This window comes from Lepidothrix coronata, unplaced genomic scaffold (genome assembly GCF_001604755.1).
Source record: "Lepidothrix coronata isolate B3197 unplaced genomic scaffold, Lepidothrix_coronata-1.0 Scaffold178, whole genome shotgun sequence".
NCBI classification, from domain to species: Eukaryota; Metazoa; Chordata; class Aves; order Passeriformes; family Pipridae; genus Lepidothrix; species Lepidothrix coronata.
The window spans coordinates 74,403-90,873 of NW_016690358.1; the positions used below are offsets into that span (position 1 = coordinate 74,403).

General features: G+C 51.9%; 1 protein-coding gene across 1 annotated transcript in view; it reads left to right on the forward strand.

Annotated features, from left to right (window-relative positions):
- Positions 1-1,675: 1,675 nt before the first annotated feature.
- FGF18 (fibroblast growth factor 18) overlaps positions 1,676-16,471 on the forward strand; it is a 73,718-nt gene continuing 58,922 nt past the window's right edge. The window contains exons 1-3 of the mRNA XM_017830401.1: positions 1,676-1,718; positions 2,511-2,788; positions 3,077-3,113. Coding sequence (XP_017685890.1) covers positions 2,757-2,788; positions 3,077-3,113 — 69 coding nt within the window. The 5' untranslated portion in view covers positions 1,676-1,718; positions 2,511-2,756. The remainder of the gene's footprint in view (positions 1,719-2,510; positions 2,789-3,076; positions 3,114-16,471) is intronic.

The following is a 16,471-nucleotide window of genomic DNA, read 5'->3' on the forward strand; positions in this document are numbered from 1 at the left end:
TCTGTGGAGCTTTGAATATTTCATATATATATATATATGTACACACACATTCATAACAACATGCAGCTAAATTATATTTCTGTTTTTTCAGAGATACATACGAGCTGCCTCATCTCTATTCTGTGCCCATCTGTGTTCTTCAAGGCTGGTAGCCTGAGATTCACCCAATATTGGTATTATTCTCCAGGTAACTATTGGGATATTAAAGATTAAACAGTTTTGCCAGACTAATGAGGCACAAAACATGGATCTAGTTTAAATAAAGAACTTGTGTGATTGCAAATGAAATAACTGAAAAAAGAAGACACCTCATGTGCCCTCCTTAAAACAATCCCTGGTGTTGCCCTGGTAGTTTGTGCTGTTTGAGGTGTCCAGGTGCCTTCTGCCTTGTGTGGATCCAAGTCCCTCGTCCTCAATCGGGTTATGGTGGTCACTTGGTGTGTCAGCATGGGCTGGGCCAGCATCGCCTGTGATGAGTTTTTCCATGTGTAGCTGACAGCTCTGCTGTAGCTGCTCTAACTTTCCCTGCTGTTGTGGGGCAATTAAAATTATGAAGGTTAGCAGCAGCTTCAAATTCCTTTTCTAGCTTTTCTGCTTCCATCCAGGTGCAGCAGCCCTGGGCCAGCTTGGGTACTGGGCCACTGGTTGCTGTTTAAGGAGCCTTTTCTTGGAGGCAGGTGATGGGGCTGCCACGATGGAAAGCCTGAGGAACAACCAAAGCTTGTGGTCACAGGTGAGTACGAGTGGCTGTGAGTGTCACAGAGGAGTTATTGCCTCTGGCTCCTGTGTGTGCTGTGCAGGGGCTCCTTGGGCGGCTGATGCATATGGAACACTGGGCTTGACCCCATGCCATGGGTGCCTCTCCTGTGGCTGACTGAGCAGCACCCAATAGCATAAGATGCTACAGGATGGGCTTCTCCCACCCAAAGAGCTGCCAGGAAATCAGGTACTGGGGGTGATTAGGAATATATGGAATATTTTCACATCTAAGCTAAATACTGTAATCTTAAGGGTGCCCAAATTCTGTTTGTAACATTCCAGAGTAGGCATCTCAGTGAGCTCAACTTGTAGGGTTCAGGATGGTGACTCTGATGGTCCTGGGCACCTGTGAAAACAGCTTTCAGCTGTGGCAAGGTGCTGTGGGACCACCGTGACAGGGATGCCTGGGGTCTCTGATGTTGGTGACATCAGCAACTGACAGTGGATTTTTTTTATTTTTTTTTTTTTGACTTGCAGATTCAGAAGACCAGAAGTGTGAAGTCTGGTAGATAGGTGTGTGTTAGTGCTGGAGGTTTTATAAGGACTTACTTTGATCACTGTCTTAAAACTTCTTTATGTTTCCTGTGCCTCTTGGGCCTGAAACCATGGGCTGAAAACCCCCATGACTTGGTGCCTGAAGGGTCCCCAGTGATGAACTCCAGAGATTAAAGATGCTACTTGATTTTGGCTGAGGGTGCTGGGGGAGCAAGTGCCTCAGTCCCTGCAGCAGTGGGAGCAGCTGGGCCCGACACCCTGTTCCGATGCTGTTATTCGAGTGGAGAATTTGGAAAGCTCAGCGTTCTGAGCTATGGTTATGTTCTCACTTAATAAGGTGTTAACTGACGTTGGGCACTCTGTGGAGACTTCGGCTATGCGTGGAGGTTAACGGTTCCTGGCATCTTATCTGCTATAAACGAGCTTTCAGACACGGGGAAAGAGTTACCACACGCTCTCAGTGTGTGAGTTTTTTTCTTAACATAAAAAAAACCCAAAAACCGAAAACCATCAAAACCCCCCAAACGCGAGGCGGGGGAAGCGGCTCGGCGGGCCAGGCGGTGCGGGGCGGCGGAGCGGCCGCTGGAGGGCAGGCGAGCCGTGCGGAGCGGGGCCCGGCCGAGCCCGCACCGAGCCCGGCGCTGCCTGACCCGCCGTCCGCGTCCCGCCGCGGGAGCGGAGCCGGGCCATGCACCGCGCGGGTGTCCCGGCCCGCGGGGGCCGCGCCGGGGCTGCCGGGGCCCCGCTGCCGGCCGGCCGGGGCCGGGACGCGCTCGGGCCCGCTCGGAGGTAAGGGCGGACCGGCCCCGGAGCGGAGACACGTGTTAGCGGAGCGGGGCAGCGGCAGCGGCCGCTGTGCTGGGGCGCTGCGGACCCCTCGCGTTCCGGGCGAGCAGCGGCGCCGCCCGCTCCGTCGGGCCGGGGAGGGCGCGGGGCAGCCGGAGCCCCCTCCCTTCCTCATTTTTTAAAAAAAGGCTTCCCGGGCCGGCGCTACCCTCCGGCCGGGCGGTGCCCCCTCCGCGCAGGCGGTGCCAGCCCCGGGGGCCGCCCGGGCGGATCCCGCCTCCCGCTCCGCGCCCCGCGATGCCGCCCGCCCGCAGCGCGGAGCGGGCGCGGGGCGCAGCCCGGAGCGGGGCGCGGCGGCGGCCGAGAGGCTCCATCCGCCCGGCGGGGCCGGCCCGGCCCGGGGGGGCGCGGGGGGGGCACTTGCTGATGATCGGAAGTTACTGACAATAAGCACCTTCATCCCCCCAAAGGCGGAGAGAGAGAGAGGGAGAGGAGGAGGAGGAGGAGAGACAGGGGGAGAGGAGAGCTGATGCCTGACGAGTCACTCGGCGGAGGCAGAGCGGGCGGTACCACAACTTCCCGGCGGCGCGGAGCGGCGCGGAGCTGCGCGGCGCGGATCGGAGCTCGCCGGCCGGATCGCTCCCATGTCAGCGCGGCGGCGGGGGACTGCGCTCCGCTAGCGACCAGCCGCCGGCCAACCCCCTCCTCGCCCAGCGATGTATTCACTGCTCTCAGCCTGCACTTGCCTGTAAGGATTATGACATATTTCTAAATATTTTTTATTATTATTTTTAAATTTTAAAAAATACTTTAAATTTTTTTTTAAACTTTCGTTCTGGAGTCTCCGGTTGCATTTTCCTTGCAACCAGGTGGTAATTGGGACCCGAGCCTTTCTATAAGCAGAGCATCGCTCTGTGCCCTTTAAAAAATTGCAAACAAAAACAAAGCAAAAAAAAAAAAAGCAAACCCCCCCAACTTTAACCATTTTACCACATCATTTGATCTTTTGTTGCTTTTTTTTTTTTCTCTTCTCCAGATGTTTACATTTCCTGCTGCTGTGCTTTCAGGTACAGGTACGTGTCCTTTCTGTCCTCTCTCGCTTTTGGTTGTAAAATAGAAACAAAGGCGGCGTGCTGACCTCGAGTGCCAGGCAGGTTTGGCTGGGGCTTTCACTTGTTTCCCTCTAGTTTTTATAGCCGTATTAAACCGAGCCCCACACCAGGTGCTGGAGTGTCACTTGCCCTGGACCGGGACTGCCCCTCGCCCTCAGCTCCCGTTCCGTGCCCGGTTGTGCTCTGCCGCCGGTGCGAGGCTGAGGAGCAGCCGGTGCGCCGGTAGCCTGCCGTAGCGGGATCCTCTGGAGTGCATTAGCCTGGCTAATGATGTGAGAGGGAGTGCTGGACTCTCCTTGCACAATGTTGATTGATGCACTTGCTTTGGAAGAGCAGGCGCTCTCCTGCTCGCTCTCTTTTTTATTTTTTTTCTTTCTTTTCTTTTCTTTTCCTTCTTTTTTTTTCCCCCTTTCCCTCTTTGAGAACTTGCTCCCAAAAACTGATACTTTGAAAAACACGAGTTTCCTTAGCCAGGAGAAGGAGGCTGTGTGCTCCCTCCCCATTATTCAGTAGAACGCCGTCCAAGTCAGCTCCAGCCTTTGATCCTGCCTCGGCAGGAATGAAGCCGTTGGAGGAACACCCTGAGCAGCGAAGCTCTACAGCCCAGGCGCCCGCGGAATGGGGATGGGGATGGCAGCTGCCCCCCAACAGCCCCATGGCCACACACCTCACTGCCACAGGGATTTTAGCTGGGCATCCTGGAGCAGACCCAGCTGCGGGGCTGGGCAGAGCAGGTGCCGCTGCTCCAGTGGCTCCAGCCCACCATCCCCCCAGGACTGGGAGATGCCTGTGCCATCCCTTGGCCCCGTGTGATGTGTTGGCCAGGATTGCACCTGCTCACCCTCTCCAGATCCCCAATAGCAGCAAGGGATGGTCCTGGATGAGCACAGCCACAGCCTTGGAGGGGGCTCTGTCCCTCTGGCTAAGCTAAAACCCAGACCAGCCCCATCCCTGGTCCCCCACCCATCAAAAAAATCCCCGGTCACATTTTCTTCCTCATCCCCACCAAAAACTGCAGCTTGAACCCAACGCCAGCAGAGCCTCCCCCGGTGGAGTAGCCTCCTCAGCAGGAGAGGATCCACAGCTGTAAATTACCCTGCGGTTGGAAGGTGTTTGCTCTATTTCTCTGGTGCATTTTTTTTCAAGCTCAAGGAATAACAGGCTGCACAGGGCTCACAGCGCCAGCACCCTTTGCAATGGGGAGACATTTTTTTGTGCTTGTGCGGTAACTGAAGTTAATCAGCCCTCCAGCCCCCTCCCTTTCCCCCTCCCTTTGGTGCTTTTAGTGAATCAGAAAAAGTTTGGCTGGATGCCTGGAAAGCACTTGCTAAAATCTGATCTCTTACTTCAGCAGCCTTAAAACAAAGTTATTGGCATTTATACAGTTGGAGCTTGCAGGCTTCCAAAGCAATAAAATAATAAAAAAAAAAAGGGGGGGGAAAAAGAAAGCTCTGCACTCTGGTGCTATTAGAACCATACTTGCTCCATTTCGTGCTGATTTTGCAGCATTCTGTGGGATGTGAGGTGGGGATGGCTGCGCTGGGCACTCCAGGGGTGTCCTGGCTGCGGCTGGAGGGCAGTGGAGCTTGCTGGGTGTCACAGTGAGAGTGGAGCTCCTTCGTCGATCAGGGTTGGGAGCCAAAACATTAGATTAGTCATACTCGAGGGCCTTCGAGTGAGTGTTTACAGTATTAATGGTAGATGAAAAGATGTGAATGCTGTAAGTTTTTATTGCCCGTTTTGTTACACTTTCTTTCTGGATTTATTCACGGGATTACATGTTTTGAGCCTGAATGGGAGTGAGGGATTATAGGATTTCTTTTATAATGATCAGTTTGGGTAGGAGTTAGCCTTTGGTGAACTGGAGTAAATTAATGCATCACTTAGGTTTAATATTTATTTAGTCTAAAGAAAGTTGTTTAGTTTTGCTTAAAGGGCTCTGTGTTGTATTGGAGAGATTTAAGAGCTCCTGAAGTGGATTATATTCTAAGGCCACCTTTCGCCCTCCTGTTCAAGCCGTGATCTGCGGGTTGCCCTATGTGTTAGTCTTAGAATTATGCTCCTCTGCTGCTGCCTGTTACCCTGTGGCTTTGTGTGCAGAGGTAGAAATCTCTCCAGCGTGTGTGGGGCTGGAGGTGTTCTGGGGCAAAACACCACGGCTTGGCTGTTCTGTTAGTTCCTTGTGTAGGAACCTGCGGTGCGTTGATGTGTGAGCTGCCTGCAGTTGGTGGTCGGTGGCTCACTGCTGGCTAAAAACTTTCTTGTAGACTCCAAACCCACCTGCACAGCTGCCGGTGGGTGACCCGCTCAGGGACAGCATCACCTGTGGGCAGGTTGTGGCAGCACTGGAGGGGCTGTTCCCCAGGCTGGACCACAGGGAGATTGGAGGGTCTGGAGCTTCCAGGAGCAGGATTTAGACTTCTGGATGAGTCAGACTCGAGGGCTTTTCTGTCGTGTGACATTTCCACCAAGAAACATGGGGATGAGCACATGTTGGGTCAGAGGGGAGCACTGCTGGAGCGTAGGTACAGCACAGCCCCGGCAGCAGCCCAGTATCTCACAGAGCTGCCTGGAGGACAACTCATTCACTGATCCCTTCCCCTGCAACAGCAATAGCCCTGTCTTGTTTTCTTCTCTTGCATCTTAGGAAGTTCCTCTGCTGCTTGGGGTTGCTGCCGTTCCAAAGCAGAGATACTGGATACCCTTGGGGACCCTGGAGACATTAATTTATTTATGCAGGTTGTTCTTAGGGATGCCCTTTCATCGATGGTTACTGATCTCTCCCTCTTATCACATGTCTTTAGCATCCTTCAGTTTATTCTCCTGCTACCTTTTCATACTTTCAGGAGCAATTTCTCTTCCACATGCTTTTTCCCTCTGTATTTCCCAGGGTGATTTTGGGTTTGGCTTTGGAGTCAGTCTCTGCTCTTCAAGCAGGTGAGAAATACCAGGAGCACCTTGCACGGTTGGAGGGGATCACCCAAGCTGTGCTGACTCTGGCAGCACCATGACCCTTAGGACATTGGGCTTGGGGCCTCCTTTGCCGGGGCGGGTGGGGGCTGGAGGCAGCTTCAGTGTAGGCTGAGCAGTAGGATGCGAGGTTTTGAGTGCTGTCCTGGCTTGCAAGAGCTTCCAGCTCTTCTGTCCCTAAGCCACCTCCAGTGCATTGTCAGCCGGAGCACAGGGCAATGCCGCTGCAGGGGCTGCCCTGGCTGTGCTGTAGAGCAGAGGGTGGTCCTGCCTCAGCCTCTTCCCTGCCCTGATAAACCTCACCGTGTTCTTCTACGTGGAGCGCATCTGTCTTAGATTATGAAGGGGTCCCTGATAGGGCCAAATCCTTTGCTTTTATGGCTCTTGTAGGTTAAGATCCAGCTTTGGAATCTGATCCAGAAGCAAACACGAGGTCAGAGGAATGCACAAGGCAGCACTGGGCTATTTTCACATCTGCTGGTGTTGTGTAAGAGGAAGGCTGCCGTGCACCATGCCAATAGCAACTTATGTTTCTCCTAAGCTCCTGTGCAGCGACAGACAGTTATTGTTTGGGGCTTTGTAAAGAGAGACACGGAGAAGTGTTGCTTCCACGCATTCAGCGAGCCAGATCCTGCGGTCTGGCGGAGCTGCGCGCGGCACATGTCGGAGGCGTGAGCCTGCTGAGCAACTCCCTCCCCTCTCCCTGTCTGCTGCTCCACAGCCATCCTTCCCAGGACAAGGAGGACGAGTGGCGAGTGCTGTCAAATGGCACTGGGGACAGTGTTGTGGAGAAGCAAGAGGTGGTCCTGATCCCAGCCTGCCTGGCCTGCCTTGCCTGGCTGCCCCTTCTGCAGGTGTGCAGCAGTGCCACAGGTTCCTGCCCTGCCCTGCCCCTCCTGGTGACAGTGCTTGTCATGGCACTGAAGGAGGGTGCTGGACTGCGCCATTCTCATCTCTGCCTTCCCTGTGGATGGGAACCCACCTGTCTTCGCCCACCATTGGGTGGCACAGTGTCTGTCCTGGCACGGCAGCCACGGCTGTGTGTACTGCCAGGGGTGGAGTTTGGGCATCACCACATTGCTCCCGAAGCCTGCGCTGTGGGACAGGGTGAGTGGAACCTCGTGCTGCTCCCATCCTTGAGGTCCCCTGCATGCCAAGACTCAGCTGGACCCAGAGCCCTGGGGCTCCCAGGCTCAGTGATCTGTGTCTGACATCTCTGCTCAGCCTGGACCAGGACCACCAAGCCTCAGCACAAGATCCCTGTGCCAGCACCTGCCTCCTGCTCTGCGAGGGTGTAGAAGTCATGCTGAGAAGGACAGAATATGGCAAAGGTGGTCTGGGAAAGGCTGGACAGCTCTCTGTTGATTTTTCTGATTGCACCTGACAATTACTAGGCAGTGAGAAGACCAGGGAAACTGCCTGAGCAAAACCTGATTTAATTAGCAGAGGAGCTCAGCGATGTTGCAGTGCATGACCCCGTCATAGGCTGGAGTTGATGAGATGGTCCACAGCTCTGGCTCCATGCTGCTGCTGGACTTAAGACAGCAGATGCAGTACCTGCCGGTGTGGCTCTGCTGGCCCACAAGCTGCAGAGACAGGGTCTGGTTGCATATTAAATCGTTTGTTCCAGTTTCAAACCCCCTTGCTCTCCAAGAAACAACTTTGCTGCTTGCCACAAGGGATTTTTGTTCCCTGCTGCTGACTCAATGCACCCTTCTATGAAGTTCTGTGTCCTGAAGCTGCCCCTCGTGTCCTGTTTCTGCCTCCTGATCTTTGAAGAGCTCAGGCTTGTGGAGGAAGAGGATGCATGTTGGAGCAGTTGCCTGGGCTGAAGCCCTGCTGAGTGGCACTGGTCTGGTGCTTGTGCTGATGCACACTTGGGAGGAGTGGGAGAAGCGAGACTGAGATTAGCATGGAGTGAATGCAAACGTGGGTCTTGCTCCTACAGGGGTGAGAGTGTGCAGCCTGTGCCCCACCGCTGGCTTTGGCTGCCTGCCCTGGGCATGCCCTGCCTCTGCTTCTGACAGTCTCTAGCCCCTCAGTGTGCTGGGGCAGGTTATCTGCCAGAAAGACCCCTCAAATGCATGTTTAGCAGGAAGATGTGCAAGGACTAAGCTGTTTCCAGATTCCCACCCTAGTGAGGCTGACACAAACTTGAGCTTCTTCAGCATTTGGGGGCTTGGGTGTGCTGTGGCAATGGGCACAGCATCACCTGCGACTGTTGCTGTGACAACGGGCAGCAGAGCAGAGCTGCTGCTAGGAGGCTTCAGTGTGCACCCCTGTGTGTGCAGTTTGCTTTTCCGAAGCTCCAGAGATACACAAGTTGCTTCAGAGAAACAGAGGAGGACGCAGGTGTTGTTGCGCAGAGCACACAGAAGGGGTACCTGTGAGGTTCGGATTTCCCCTGTTTCAGATAGCTGGATGCAGCCTGGGGGTTGTATTTAATTTTGGTTTTGCTTTCCTTGTTGCACCTGGACAGAGGCAAGTGCTGCGGGGTTCAGAGTGCTGTGGGGTTTTGCAGGAGGGATGGCAGCTCAAACTAAAACTGGTTTTTGCTTGGCCACAGCATTCTGAGGCGGGAGGGAAAAGAGTGGAACGGGCAAAGGCCACAAGGCAAAGGAAGTGTCACTTCAAAGCCCTGTAGGTGCTTTTGGGATGTGGCGATGCTGGCGGTGGGTCCTTTGTTGGGAGTGACTTCAGGGGGCTCAGGTAAGATGAACAGCACTGGAGGGCTTGGGCAGCCCCTCAGTATATCCGATTTTGCTGTAAGGTGATAGCACCGAGCTGGTGAGCCGGGTGAGCGCGTATCTCTCTCTGCTGCAGGAGGCTGAGCTCGAGAGAGACTCCCCTGGGACTGAAAATCATGTTTTTGGATCTATCTACTCCCAGATCCTTGGGAGTATTTTATTGTTTCTCTTCCTTTCCTTAGGAGTTGGGAAATCCCATTGTGCTCTCTCCTCCGTTGCTGAACTGCTTTTGCTTCGTTTTCCCCCAGATATGGGTACTCTAGATATCAGTTGTGATAAATGCAGGTGAAAAATACGTTCAGGAAACATCATGATTTGAAAAGGGAGAAGAGGAGTGGCTGCTGTTGTTGCCTGGGTAGAGGTTGGTGAGGAATGATACCTGCTGCCAGGGCCTCTGCCTGGGGTCTCTGGAAACTGCTCTGGTCCTGGGAAGGCTGGGGTAGGTTGTGCTGGGGGAGCTGGAAGCCCTGGGCCCAGGGAGGCACCAAAACACCCTCCTGCCTGAGAGATGTTCCTTCCTGTGCTCTGCTTCTTAGGTCAGGGAGCTTCCACCTGTGTATCTGTGGCCCCAACAAGTCTGAACATGATTTTTTTTTTTCCTTTCTTTCCCTGGATTTTTGTGGTTTGATCACCTGCTGTGCCGTAACAGCAGGTACCAGCAGAAATTATGCAGAGCTGTGCATTGAGCTGCCTACCTGGTATGTCACTCTGTGTCCTGATACCTCCCCAGATGTCCATGGAGGATTAGGCATCTAGCAAAGCAGCTGGAGGGAAAGTATATTAAAAAAAAAAAATAGAAAAGACTGGCTCTGCCAAAGTATTTTCCTATTCCCATTCAGCAGCCTTGCCATAGCATGAAGAGAAAGAAAGGGGAACAGAGAGGAAGGAGGGGGCTTAGCCTGTCATGGTCTATGTATTTCCCTTTGTGTGAGCTCCTTGCTGCCCTGGGGGCTGCAGTGGGTGGGAGCCGACGTGCCAATCTCCCTTGGCCAAGGGCAGGCTGCAGATCTGCGTCCCTGCTACTTCCATGTGGGGCTGCGTTCCCTGGCCACCGCTTCCACAGCTCCCTGCCTGCTCTGCCTGCACAAATAGCTGGATTTCAGGCTGAACCACATGGCAGTGTTGTCCACGTAGTGACAGCACATCCTCCTCCTTTGGACTCTACTCACACCCTGCTCACAGCCTGCATTTGCTTTTTCATGAAGTTACCAGCTTGATTCTGCTGCAGCCCATGGAAAAGGGATGGTGCTGCTGGAAAACCCAGAATGCCTTTAACCTCCAGACCTTAGGGTGCTATAACAGGGTCTGATCCATCCTCCTGCACATAGCTCCTGTCTCAGTGCTTCTTCAGCTTTCTGGCTGTAGCTGGGTGGGTGCTGTCGAGTTCGCTGGTGATGCCAGCTGAGATGAACATTGCTTTGGAGGCAGTGGGAGGAAGGGGGAAGATCTGAGGCTGTGGCGTTGGGATAAAAGGCTTCAGGTTGCACCAGAGCAGGTTTAGATGGGATATTAGGAAAAATGTCTTCAATGAAAGGGTTGTCAAGCAGTGGAAGGCTGCCCATCCCTGGAAGTGTTCAAAAGATGTGTGGATATGGCATTTGGGGACATGGTTTAGCAATGGGCCTGGCAATGCTGGGTTAACAGTTGACTCAATGATCTTAGAGGGTTTTTCCAAAGTAAATGATTCTGTGATAAGAAGCAGGCAGTGGAGAACAGTTCAGCACAGCCTGCTCAGTGTTGTATGGCTGATGATGACAGGAGATGAGATGGAGTCCAGTCCGTGGGCTCACCCGCACCGAGATGGAAGATGGGGCAGACTGCGGGAGCTGGGACTTGCCCCAGGCAGAGCCAGAGCCCCCAACAGTGGCCAGACTGAGGGGGGCTGGATCCTGAAACAGCAAGGGGATGGCCCTGAGGGGGAGCAGGGTGGTCAGGGGCCAAGTGCACCCTGTGATTTCTCTTTTATAATACAAATCATGTTGAGACTGATGAATTGGTGCAGGTCCCAGGGAAGTACATATTGCACGGATACAAATACCAGGATGCAGCAATTAATGCATTGCTCTTCCTACAAGGTATTCCCAGCACTCTTTAGTCCTCTCAGTTCCTTTTTCTCTTGCTGCATATTTCAAATCCCTTTCTTTCCTTCTAAAATACTATCTTTGGCATCATTTTGAAGGACAGCTTGTTAAAAAGCTGTTGTATCTTTTGGAATGCCCTGAGCTACTCTTGCACAGAAATCCAGAATTAACAGAAAAATGCAGGGAGCAATGGTGAGCCTGGTAAATAACTAGGCTATAGCATGTGCACTGGGTGCCTGTGGGCATGGCTGGTGGGATGGGTATATAAATTAGAAAATGGGAAGAAGAACATTATTAATAGAAAGGCATTTTGCTGCTTCTCTGATACTTCTTTTGAGGAGAAGGATGGTCTGGAAGGCTGGCACTGCAGTACTGCAATCACAGGGGCTGGGGTCACTTCTCTTCTGTCAAACCTTGGGTGATCTGCTGATGGTGCTGCTCCGTGGCTTTTCCCATTGGAATGTTGGATACAATCCTGACCAGATAATCATATTTCCTTTTCCAAGTTGCATTCAAATCATAGGTGGAATTTGACTGGGTTATAGGAATGTACAAACAAACAGCAAGTGGAGTGTGTGCTCCACTTCCAGCCTTGTTCTCCAGCTCTAACATGGAAGCTGGTTTTGACCCCCTTAAGCTCCCAGGCCGTAAGGTTACAATCCCATATGAATAGCATCAGTCCCTCAGTGTGAGGCTGTACTGTAAGACTGCATGGTGCAGAGTGGTATTGATTAGCTGTAAAATAAATTATGATCTATGTAGTGCAGGTTTCTGACCCCATGGTCGTGACCTTGCGGTGATTGGGGAGACTTCTGACCAGCTGAGATCGGAATAGAAAACAGCCCCCCAGCAATCAATAGGGAACCAGCAGCTCTGGTGGCTGAGGCCTGTTACAGGAGGCTGCATACACATGGCATCTTTATCCTGGGGAGCAGGCGGTTCTTCTACAGACTTCATCTGAAATTAGATGTGAAACTCCATGTTGGGCATCCTGCTGCATGACCAGCCAGCCTGACCATGGGCCTTGGGGATAGGAAATGTGGTGGTGCAAAACAGGTGTGCATGTTTCACCATCAGGGCTTTCAATGACCAGCAAAGCTGGTACATCCCAGGTTGGAAGGGAGGAGTGAGGGCAGCTTTGCCTGGCGGTGCTGGCTAGGCCTGGACAGCATGGAGAGTCTGCCCTGCTTATCATAGAAGCACAGAATGGTTTGGGTTGGAAGGGACCTTAAAGACCACCTTATTTCAACCTGCTGCCATTAATCAGGTTGCTCCAAGCCCCATCCAGCCTGGCCTTGAACACTTCCAGGGATGGGGCAGCCACAGCTTCTTAGGCCCAGAGCTCTTCAACATCTTAATAAATGACTTGGATGCAAAAATTTAAGGGATACTAAGTAAGTTTGTGGACGATACAAAATTGGGAGGAGCTGTTGACTCCCTCGAAGGCAGGGAGGCCCTGCAGAGAAACCTGGACAGATCCGAGGGCTGGGAATCACCAAGCATAGGAAGTTCAACAAGGGGAAGTGCTGGATTCTGCCCAGGATGAGGCAACCCCAGCTGTGCGGACAGACTGGGAATGAGAGGCTGGAAAGCAGTGCTGGGAAAGGGCCCTGGGGATCCCGGCTGGTGGCCAGTTGGCCCTGAGTCAGCAGTGCCCTGGCAGCCAGGAGGGCCAACCAGGGCAGTTTTGGGTGCCGCAATATAAAAAAGATCTAAATCTGTTAGAAAGTGTCCAAAGGAGGGACACAAGGATGGTGAAGGGCATGGAGGGGCCATACCAGGAGTGGCCGAGAGCACTTGGTGTGTTCAGCTGGAGAGGAGGAGACTGAGGTCAGACCTCACCGGGGTCTGCAGCTCCTCCCGAGGGGTAACTCCATCTCTGCTCTGTGTGAGCAGTGGCAGGGCCTGAGGGAACAGCTGGAGCTGTGTCCGGAGAGATTTAGGTTGGATGTCAGGCAAAGGTTCTTCCCCCAGAGGCTGGTTGGGCACTGCCCAGGCTCCCCAGGGCAGTGGGCACAGCCCCAAGGCTGCCAGAGCTCCAGGAGGGTTTGGACAACACTCTCAAGGATGGGGTGGGATTGTTGGGGTGTCCTGGGCAGGGCCAAGAGTTGGACTTTGATGATCCTTAATGGTCCCTTCTAATTCAGGGTATTCTGTGATTCTGTGATTTCTGGGCAATTTGTGCCAGGGCCTCACCACCCTCTGAGTAAAGAATTTCTTCCTAACATCTAATCTAAATCTCTCCTCTTTTAGTTTAAAGCCATTCCCTCTCGCCTGTAATAAATGGGAGCAGTCTACCAGTGATGCAGAGGGCTTTGTGCTGTTTATGTTGAAAGAGTAGGTAATAGGAATTTAATTGCTGTTTAAATGTAGCAAACAAGAAAATGGAATTTATTTGCTCAGCTTAGATTTCTTTCTGGGAGCCTGATTTCCCCAGCGTGCACCATCACCACGCGTGCCAAGAAGCTGAGCACCACCAGGTTGAGTTGGGGGGTTTCACTTCTAAATGAAATGTGTGCTAACTCTGCCCCGGGCCAGGAAGGCTGAGCTGGCAGAGCTGCTCTGTGCTGGGTGCTGGGCCCAGGTGAGGGACAGCTGTGGGCATTCCCAGACCAAACAGGGAACTGGGCATGTCTGGGGCGAGGCACGGTGCTTCGTGGCATCCCGGGGCTGTAGGAATGGATGCGGGTGCCTCTAAGAAAGGGCTCCTGGGGAACCTCATGCCATAAGGTCTCATGTCTGTGTTTGCCCATGCCTGGCCTGAATTTCACCTCAGAAGCATTTCTTCCCACTGCTGGTGACTGGCAGTGGGTGAAGCAAAATGTGTGGGGATGCAGCAGCCCAAACTTGAGTGATTTTAACACTGCTTTCTTTTTTTCCCCCATTTAAAATGTTTCAAAACCAGATTTATTTTCCAAAACTGTTGAGAATTGTTCTCTGAAAATAGGAAACCTGCAATCTAAATTAATTAATAACAAATGAAACTTTTCCCCAACTCAACAAAGCAGAAAGATAAGAAATCCTATTTGTCTGGTGTTTGCAGTGTAAATATTTCCAGGCAGAAGCGTGGCTAATAGAGATTGGAACAAATCTTTTATTAGAAGACAAACCCTGCTTTTCTTTTCTGGCCCTAGGCTCGTGTGTTTGTTAGATCGGATCCTGAAGGCAGATTGATAGTTTGGTTTGGATTAAAGTCAACACATGCTTTATGCCATATTTTTGATAAGGCTCAATAGTAATCTGATTTTTTTTTTTGTGCTGTCTTTAGTACACGAGCAGCAGAATTGTCCATTCTTGGGAATATTTTTGCAGTGAAGCCATTGAGGAATTTATTTCTGGAGGGAAGATGAAATTACTGGTGTTAAAAACTCTCAAAATCCCAAGTAAAGTTGAAATCCATTAACTGCAAACTGTAAGCTTGACATGAGCTGGGCAAACTTCAAGTGTTTATTAACTGATCTAGAGAGTGTTTTATTTAAATACCTTTGGAAAGGCAGAGAGGAGGACACTGGCTCACACAGGGGAACCAGAGCAGGTTCCTGTACTTTACCACCAGCTCCAGCTCCCAGTTCTGATCGGCAGGAGTGAAGATCCTCACCATTTGTACCTGTACATGCTTGTGAGTTCAGGCTTCTTCATGGGAATAACAGGCATTGCCACTGCCCGCTGGTTCCCTGGACCACCTCCTGCAGTGTGTCCCAAGGTGGGCTTTTGGGTACTTATGCCCATTAGGTGCAAGTACTTATTTATTTGTACAGTATTCATTCATTCTGTTTTTAAAGAGGCTTCACTCTCCAAAGCTGGTGTCTTTTGTCTTTACTGTGTTCCCTAGAAAGAAAGTGCGGAAAAAAGGTAGAAAGAATGGGGAATGAGGGGAACCAAAGGAGAAGATTCTCTCTTCTCTGGCAAAGGAGGAATTGCTTGCTGCCTTTGAACTCTGTGCCTCAGCAGCTGTGTGCCTGGAAACCTGTCTGCAAAGCTTTGGGTCTGTTTTCGCTGCAGGACACAGCGATCTGTTGTGCCTAATTTTGTGATCGCCTCCATCACTGATACCAGTGTGGAAACTTCCAAATGGGGTTATTTTATCACGATGAAGCCCGTCCCAAAGTTTTCTTGGGAAACTTTGTTGCTTGACGGTAACCGGTGCTGGCAGGACCTGCCGGGTGGTTGTGCAGGGCTAGAACTGGGCACTGGAAAAGCTCTGACTTGATGGTGACGCTGAAAGCAACCAAGATACTTATCCCAGCTATGTATTAACTTTGTAGAAAATGGAATTAATGAAGCTGAACATCGCCTGGGTCTGCATGCATTTGAAGCTGCCTCCAGCAGCGGGTTGTGCCCAGCAAGGGGCTTAGGTGTGCTCTGTTCTGAGTGACAGAGCTCCTGGGACATGTGCCACAGGGTGTGGTCCTTGTTCCTCTGCAAGAGGGTGCGAGTTCCCTGTATCCATCTGTGTTGGGTGAGTCAGAGATCTCCAGCCTCAAATGGAAAATGTGTGTTTGCACAATTAGCGTGGCCCCTTCCTTCCTTGGGAGCAGAATGGTTTATTGATTTCTGTGGCCCACTAACCCCCACCTATTCAGCAATAATGACCCTTCCACCTCAACTCTAAATCATCTCAGCCTGCCTTGCCCGTAAGCCCTCTAATCTTTTTGAGTTGTTGTTGGTATTTAGGCTCGTGGAGGTTTATGATCTGTCGGCACTGGCTGCTGAAATGCTTTATTTATCCATAGGCTGGGCCACACAGGGAGCGTCCTTATTCTGGTATCATGTTCAGGATGCTGTAGTTAAGGGTTGTGTCAGCACTTCCATGCACAAACCTTGTTATTCAGGGGTTTTGCAATTCTGTGGAAAAGAAAACCAGCGACCTGGCACGGCAAGGGGAGGCTCAGAGGCATACATGAAAGCCCAACAACCCTCTGCCCATTTAGGGATTATTAGATGGGCAACCTCTTTCCTCGAGGAAAATAGCCAAAAACATCCTCCTCCTTTGGTTTGATTTTGTGAAAAGAAAACCCTCTTTTGTGTGCTTGTATTGGGGTCGGATGGGGAGAACACAGTGAGGTAGGACACTGGCTGGAATCCTCTCCGGATACTTAAAAGATAAACATCCAGGGGTGTGGAACAGAGCTGCCTTCTCCTCGGAACACACCGGGGTGTGCAGGGGCTGGGGAGGCAGCTGCTCCCTTCACCCTCTTCGTCCAGCCCCACACGGCCGCCCGGCACTGCAGCCCTCGGAACAGTAGGTGATGGGGTTTGTAAATGCGATTTATTGCCTGTTAGTGCAGGAGCTTGTGGGCTTATAAATTACTCGGAGATTTCTTGATAATAGAGGGAGCGTGGTATAAACAGGAGAGATAATAGGGCTTGAGAATGTATTTCAAAGCACTTTTGGGGAAGGAGAAGTTCCATGGCTGCTGGCAGGTATGGGGCGATCCTAGCTGTGCTGGAGGAAGAGCCTTTACAGAACAACCCAGGCAGGATATTTTTTATTGCTCTCTCTAAATGCTGATGGGTTTTG